Source organism: Dioscorea cayenensis, chromosome 1, assembly GCF_009730915.1.
Source record: "Dioscorea cayenensis subsp. rotundata cultivar TDr96_F1 chromosome 1, TDr96_F1_v2_PseudoChromosome.rev07_lg8_w22 25.fasta, whole genome shotgun sequence".
Classification (NCBI taxonomy): domain Eukaryota; kingdom Viridiplantae; phylum Streptophyta; class Magnoliopsida; order Dioscoreales; family Dioscoreaceae; genus Dioscorea; species Dioscorea cayenensis.
The window spans coordinates 5209605-5217681 of NC_052471.1; the positions used below are offsets into that span (position 1 = coordinate 5209605).

General features: G+C 37.2%; 1 protein-coding gene across 2 annotated transcripts; it reads right to left on the minus strand.

The window, feature by feature from the left end:
• Window positions 1–635: 635 nt before the first annotated feature.
• Window positions 636–7799, minus strand: LOC120259004 (glutamate receptor 3.1-like). Of its 2 annotated transcripts, none has more exons than XM_039266523.1 (6): window positions 7489–7799; window positions 2159–3468; window positions 1784–2067; window positions 1663–1694; window positions 1174–1580; window positions 636–1088 (listed from the first exon to the last, which is right to left on the minus strand). In XM_039266523.1, the coding sequence occupies exons 1-6, from the start codon at window positions 7760–7762 to the stop codon at window positions 756–758; spliced, it is 2640 nt and encodes an 879-aa protein (XP_039122457.1). In that variant the 5' UTR covers window positions 7763–7799; the 3' UTR covers window positions 636–755. The 2 variants fall into 2 exon arrangements, with proteins under 2 accessions (XP_039122457.1, XP_039122464.1); XM_039266530.1 differs by having other exon boundaries at window positions 2159–3482; window positions 7489–7573.
• Window positions 7800–8077: the final 278 nt, after the last annotated feature.

Below are 8077 nucleotides of genomic sequence, written 5' to 3' on the forward strand. Positions count from 1 at the left end.
AATGCAATACACATCTACAACTACAAAATTAAATATGCAATTATTATGTTTAGCCCAAATGGCCCAACATATGGCCTTGATAAGAAGAGGTCCCATAAGCTTCAAATTAGGCAGCCCTTGTATAATTCAAGAGGTCCAGACATTATCAAAGGAAGTGGGGCAGGCAACATGGAGAATCATAGCGAAATGGGCCTAGATCGTGGAAGAAAAAGAACAGTTAATCAAGAGATGGTCAGTTCTCTCCTTTGCAACGTTGTAGAGGGTGCTAGTAATAGTAGAGATTCTATTACATCCCCGCCGAGCCAAAATCTCCTGGGTTAAGATTTTGTTGTTCAAGTCCAACCAAAAAAAAGCCTTGACTTTAAGCTGGCAATGATCCCGCCAGTTATCCAAGGATGGATACAGTCATGGAACAGGGAAGGCCAAAGATCTTTCAGAGTTTGGCTAGAGGCTATCTATCAAACCAAAGAGAAGAATTAGATCCGTTTTTGACCACTTTAGAAGAACAAGCTCGAAAAGGAATCAGAGTAGATCCGTTTTTGCTAGTTTTTTTCTTCTTTATATCTTGTTTGTTCATTTTTTCTTTAATAAATAGCCTTGGGGCTCCTTTCTTAAAAAAAAAAAAAAACCTTCCTAATCTTAATCATTTTGTGATCTAGTTTACAGCATGTTCAAATACAATTATACTAAATAACTAATACAAAAACTAGACACATACACAAAAAGCCCTTATGAGCTTCGTGAGCATTCAACCTTCAACTCTTCGACTGGATTTCACCTCCTCTTTCAGTCAACCAGACAAAAGAAAGGAATTCACGGATACTACATTTGCCAGCAAACTGAATGTATTTGTAGAGTGCCAAGGACAGGTAAATGAGTATAGCAAAGAAGCATGCCAATCCAATGATGAGGAACAAGCCCCAAAAGCTACTCAAACGAAGCCGATCGGAGTCCAGTTCATTGTTTGCAGACCTGCAAGCACTCCTCGTCAGCCATTTGTCACGAATCTTCTGCAAATCCCCATTCTCTGAGAGTTTGAGAATTGCAGTAGATACATCAACTGCTAACAAAGAGTCGCGTGGAAATGCCTACATTAAAAAACAATAAAAAACAATACTAATGTTACTGCTTTAACTTTCAACAAAATTCATAGGAATTCTATTGTGAACTTACAAAACCCCAGCCAGCTTTAGTGAACTCAGAGCCAACAGTAGTGAACTGACATTGTGTTGAAAGGAAAAGCTCGACATAAGGACGTTCATCAACAAAAGCAGCAATGCCTCCATTGTTTGGACCAAGCTCAAGGTTCCTAATATATTCATCAGGGGAAGCAAGAGATTTAAGCCTTGATCTTGGAATGTTGAGCTCCTGCACCATGTAATTCTCCGCGAATGAACCTGCAGCAAATCCAATGCTTTCACCACTTGCTATTAGTGTGTCGATGCCTCGAATGCTTGAAGAGAGTTGTTGTACTGTGAGTATCGAAGTCAAGCTCGCCATGTAGCTAGACTGAATGATTAACACCACAAACAGCCATACAATCATGATAATGCGTCCAAGGGTGCTTCTAATCTCTTCTTCTAAACAATGCAATTAAACACAATAAGCAAATCAAGCTGACTTCAAAAGAACTGTGATGATCAGTTAAAAATTTTCACTCACGTTGGCAGAAGAACATAGTTGAAAAGCCAAACCTGAAAAAAATTCAAAATGATTCAAAATCAGATTAATGAACACACAAGCACAATCATAGAAATATATATATAGATATATATATGTATACCAGAAGATCGTAAATATTTGTTTTCTTGGGTTGCCACCATGACGGAACTCTTCATTAACTCTACGTTCAAGAATCCATACAACCACTCCAACAAGAACAATGGCAACTCCAGTGGCACACCAGAGTTTCAGAGTGAATGGCCTTGAAAATGCCCAAGCATTGGACCTTAGTTTTTTGAGAGGAGCCACAATGACAAGGCCAGACTCGATATACGGTTGGGTGAAATCAAGAATCAGTGTTCTGTTTGTGACAATGGCATAGTCTCCTACAACTCCATCAATCTCCTATTATCAGCATGACAACTAGTAACACAGATAAAAGTAAAAGAACAGGGCAGACAAGAATAGAAAAGTGATATGAAAGTAAGAAACTTACTCCTGCAGCAACCTTGTATAATATCTCTTGATAATCTGGCATGTTTAGGCCATCGCCGAAAGGTATGAACTTATAATGAACAGGATAGTCCAATAGGTTCATTGCAGCAGTAAAAACATCAATACAATATCCCTTCACAGTGCCGGTTTCCAGGTCTTTTGATAGGATTTCTTGGAAAAAAGGCCTATTAATCACACCAATCTTCAACTCCTTCCCATTGTTAGCAAACACCCAACCTCTAGGCTTAATGACCATGTCTCCAGGCCAAATAACATTGTTAAGCTTTTGGTTGACACTGGATTTATTGGGGGGCATATTATAGAGTTTTTCAGGAGATATAACTGATAATCCAGAGTAATTAGACCAATAACCAATCATCTTAAGTCCAGAACCCACCACATTGATGATGTCATATGCAGGATGAATTAGATTTCCATCTGGATCAAATTGAACCAAACCTGTGAGACCTTCCATCCGAATCCTCTTAATCTTATTAAGTAGAAGCTTGCCTCCATTGAAAAGACTCAGCTTTGAGGCATTAGAGAATAAAATTGAACCACCTTCATTGAAGAATGCATCCAATGCTCTTGCAAGTACCCACACACTGTCATAGGCATACAACCCATAAGAATGAAGCCCAATGTTACTTCCAGAGTATTTGTTAGCCAATTCACTCCATCTTGAAGCAAATGTTGCCTTCCTCGTTGAGTCTGCAGTATGCATTCGCAGGGATAAAACACCTTGCATATAGTCCATGGTTTGTTGATCAAGTGCTCCTGTCGAGTCTAACAGAGCAACAAGCCAATCTGTTGCAATCCAAACATACCCATTTTCCATCATACCAAGAGATTTTGCCACCGAGAAGATAGTGATACCAACAGCTGGATTTGCATGCAAGACTATGATTCGAGACTCTTGCATTCCAACCTTGATCAGCAAATCAATTATGTCTTTGTTGTCTGGTTCAGGTGGCAATGCAGCTTTGAAGGTGATCTTGCATCTTCTTTCTGCAAGTTTATCACCCAAGGCAGATATGCCATTGCGGCCATACTCATGGTCAATGTAGATTGCTATCACTTGTCTCCATTGATAGTAATCGATGATCTCAGCTATAGATTGCATCTGAAAAGTATCGCTTTGAGTAGTACGCACTAAGTAAGGGAATTGAAGACAAGAGAGTGTTGGGTCAGTAGCACCATAGGAGAGAAGAGGTACTTGGAGGTTATTGGCGATGTGCGAGATGATCTGAGCTATCAAAGACCACTGGGGACCAATCATGGCAACAATGTTGTTCTCCATGAACTTTAAAGCTATATGAATAATACTAATTCAATCTCTTCAGTGAATGTTTAGAACAAATTATGAAGACATAAAACATTTAAAATAAAATGCATACTAGATGGACAATTTTGTTTTGTTTTTGTTAACCAAAAGTGGATAAACTACCCAAGTTAATTAAAAAGAAATACAAATAGTGAACAAATATGGAACAAGTGAGCAGATGCATGGAAGGTTAAATTTATTTATATTATGTCTTTTATTTTATTTTTAACACTCACATAATAAATAAATGATGTATTGTTTGAAATATGTGATTATCTTGTATTACTTGAATGATATATTTGCTTGTAATGTAATGTGACGGATTTTTTATTTTTTATTTAAAAAAAGTGGATAAACCATCCAAAATGTAGTAGAAAGGAAGAAATAGATTATAAGTACAACTATAGAGAGAAAGATATGCAGTAGAGATATATAAAACATTGGAGTATACATATAAAAATATATAGCACAATACAAATTCATGGAGGTGACATGGAATATCTAGAGATGGTTAGGTGATCCTACAGTGATAGGAAAAGAGATGGAGTCATGTAGAAAGAGCTTACAGGAAATGATCATCTAAAGAGACTACTCCCCCTATGGTTGTTCTATCATGGCAAAGTGTTAGAGATCTTCAATTGAATTTTTTGTTAGTAGAAGAGCTTCCCCAAACAAGAAGCCAACCCTACATTTCATATCCATTCCAGAATCTCCTAACTTAAGTCTTTTTTAGTCTTATGCTACAAATGTCTAGAAAAGAAATGTATGAAGAGATCTTAGTTATCTCAAACTTGGGATCCTAGGTTGAGCCTATAAAAAAAAAAAAAAAACTTAGGATTTAAGGTTGGATATCTAGTTAGGCTGAAAATATGGTCAACGTGATTCCAAATACAAGAATTACATGGGAACTACAGGAATATGTGGTCTATCATCTCCACAATAGCATAACAAATGACACATGTTGATGTAGACAATATTATGAAGCCGCATCACTAGATTATTTAGAGTGAGAATTTTTGTATCCTAAGAAAGGCAATTTAAAGTTTTGATTCCCTAGGACAAGGGTTTTTCTAGAGTATAGGTCTTTGGGGAACCTCATTTCGTCACTATTAAGGAATTAACAGAAAGATCTAACAAAGAAAACCCTATTACACTTGAGAGTCTAAAACCGTTTTAGAGTTGTGGAAAGCATTTGAGTAGGGCAATAGAAAGGCTATGAGGCCTACCAAATCTCAAAAGGAGGCTGCATGGAATAGACATAGGATCGGAGAGGTTGGCATGGAAGTAATGGACCGGGATTGATGGGTAAAGGGAAGCACAAGAAAGAACAGGCCATTAATTAGTCTCTAAAAGCCCAATTGTTAAGCCATCTATCATACACAAGAAAGATATACACACTTCATCCCATACAAAATCTGCTAGACGAATACAAAAGATGGGTAGAATTTGAGTGATCCTAACCTTGATGTTGTACTTGCTCTTCAATGGAGTATGACATAGGTTCCATGAGAAGCCCCTATAATGGTAGTTGAAATAAAAGATTGGAGACAAACACAAGTCTAACTAGAGTAGATCTTCCGCCTCTATTTATCCAACAGTGCATTATTAAAGTCTTAGAGCCATCCCATTACTCACAGGATTTACATATCTGTTTATAAGTAGATCATTGAGAGAATCAAATTCAATAGTGTGAGTCATCCTTGAAAAGAAAGATCTTTTGTCTTCCAAGAAGAGAGCTTGAAGCAAGCCAAAATATGATAAGGTTATTCATATTTTAGAGAATATTGTACATTTTTCCTTGGCAACTAAGGGACAACTAGTAAATAATACCAGAGTTAAGTGCATGAGTGAACATAACACTAAGAGTATTAGAGCTAGAGAAAAAGGGATCTCCCTACCTAAGTTTAGGCTAGTTGACATATAGATAAGAGGCACCCTATTAATAAGTATGCCCACCTTAAAGGAGGAGAGACTATTATTAATCTGACTAATCCAATAAAAACTGAAGTCTCTTGCTGCAAGGATATTAAGGAGAAAATCCCAGTTAATCATATGAAAGGCTTATACAAAATAGATTTTAAAAATGCTGCCAGGGAAATCCTGCTTTTAAAGTCTAAATATCAACTCCATAGTGATTATATTGATCATAATACATCCGTCCTCTATAAAGGTAGATTAGGAAGCATTGACTAGACTATTCATAACAATTCTTAATTGAGAGGCTAAGATCTTTGAAATAATCTTTGGAGATGAGTTAATGAGGCTAATAGGGCGGAAGCCAGTGATACCATGTAGCAAATCCACCTAGTGATAAGCACAATATTGGCTTAGTTAATGCATTTCATATTACCATGGCCATCATAAAAGTTTTTAATAGCTTGAGAAGGTTGATCTTTACAATGTTACATTATTATTCGAAGAAGAAAATGGGATAACCATTAGGTCTTAGAGCCTTCTCAGCATTGAGATTAAACGTTACACATTTAATCACCTAAAGGGTAAAAGGGGACTCAAAGGATGAAAGGTCAACTTGGACTTTGTTCAAAAATAATTTGGCCTAGTTGGCCTTAAATCTAATCTTTCTTTCTTGCTAAACTGGTTACATATGTTGTCCTTAAAAGGGCACAATATTGTTATCCCCTTCAATCCAAGCATAATTATGGAAGATGTGAGGGATAAAGTTGTGGTTGAGGCAACCATTAGCTAAAAGTGAAAAACTTTGCATTTGAATCCCCCTCCTTAAGCTAAGTCGAACAGGAGCACTATTCCAATACAACTCCTCCTTAAGTAAGACAATGCCAAGCTCAAGTCACATGGAAGACTCTTTTAGAGATTCTGAAGGCATTAACAATCTAGATTCCTTGATAACACCAAGGAAGTCAAGGTTAGAGAGTAGATTTTTTTTTTCTTCCAGAGAGCAACTCACTAAATGTCTATTTAACCAAAGACTTTGATATAATTTTAGAAAGGCTAATGATGCACATAGTGAGGGACCCACAAACCCAAAAGACCAGCTTGATAATATAGGGTTACCCTCTATATATATATGTGCATTGACTCCCCTTTAATTAGGTGATGTGGGACTAAACAGAGTTTGCAACATTGCTCCACTGATCAAATCTGACGTCCTCATCAAGTTAGGCACGCTTCACTCAACAGCACTACACTCAGCGACACTTAACTTGGGCTTTTCCTGATCAACCCTTCTGTTGGTCAGAACCCTAGGCTGATCAGCCTCTATCCCAACCCTACACTAGTTATTCTTAGCAAAAATCAATGATGCACATAACGGAGAACCCACAATTCCAAAAAACCAATATGATAAGGTGGGTTTGTCCTTCACATATATGCACATGAACTTTCCATTATTTAGGTGATGTGGACTAAATTAGACATGCACCAGTTAACTTCTTGGCAAGGATGAATGTACTACACATTGATGGCTATAGCTCTCGTCACCAATTTAGTATACAATCACCTAACTGTTCGATAGTGTGCCAAAATTTCTCAAAGCGGAAAGTTGCAGGACAAGGAGTATGATTACTAAAATCAAGGTTGATGGACATATGGGCAGGTTCAACTCTAGCCATACGAGCCTGTTAAGCTCTGGAATAAAGTGTAAACCAATCATGTCACACGCAAAAGCTGTCAAGATGGATCTAGGTGGAATCCAACTGGCCATTGGTTTAGGTGTAGGATAGACCAAACGGGAGCGGATAAGTTCAAGGTCCTAGATCAACATGCAAAAGCTTTCGATGTCCACTGGCAATCAAGTGAATTAAAATAATTATTTTTAAATTTTTAAATTTCCTAACAGAGCATTTTTAAAATTTCTTTATCCTTGTGGCTAGATGATGTTGCATTTATATGAACAGTATCTTCTCAAGTCATATTAAAATTCACATGTCAAAATTTAAAAACAAAAACAAAATACAGATAAAAAACTAGAATGGGGCACAAGGTTAAAAAAAAAAAAACCTTAAGCAATCAAAAGAAATGGCATCTACCTTCGGTCATGCCGGTGTAGCAATTGCATTCGGTGTCTTGCATGGTGAGAACCAGCTTGGATCCCCGGAGAACGGTTGGATCGATATTGACATCATCGACACCGGCTTGTATAGCGATTTTCGCAACTTTTCCTATGGTAGAGTTGAAGGGAAAAGCTGCTCCCACGCTGATAGCTGTAGGCCTTTCAGCAGAAATCACGAGACTCAGTATTACCACTCCACTGGAAATAAACAAGAGCTTCGTTGCCAAAAACATAGCTGAATAAGGTTTCATGATATAAAGAAGCTATCAATAAACTGAGAATATAAGATTGATTATATTGCTTTGGAATATCAAATAATGAGAATGATAAATGAACTGGTTTTTATAGATCCAAGTCTTCAATAAAAATGATTAGCACGGTTGTTCTAAAGTGTAAGCACTGATGTAGGAAGTGGGGATCAAAGGGCCATTGATATAAGTGAGATTTTATTCTTGGTGGTTGTTGGCAATATATGCCATTATAAGGGTGTTCTTTTTTGTTTTGTGTTGATTTCTTTAGTTTACTTTTCGGTAGTGCGTGCCCATTTAAATGTCGAAGTGTTCTAA

Bases quoted from the DNA above. Each gene is read 5' to 3' on its own strand.
- LOC120259004 (XM_039266523.1), bottom strand. From the start codon at position 7,762: ATGAAACCTTATTCAGCTATGTTTTTGGCAACGAAGCTCTTGTTTATT. The intron at 1,695-1,783 runs GTATACATATAT...AATTTTTTTCAG, and splicing joins CAAATATTTACGATCTTCTG to GTTTGGCTTTTCAACTATGT. The intron at 1,089-1,173 runs GTAAGTTCACAA...TTTTTAATGTAG, and splicing joins CTAAAGCTGGCTGGGGTTTT to GCATTTCCACGCGACTCTTT.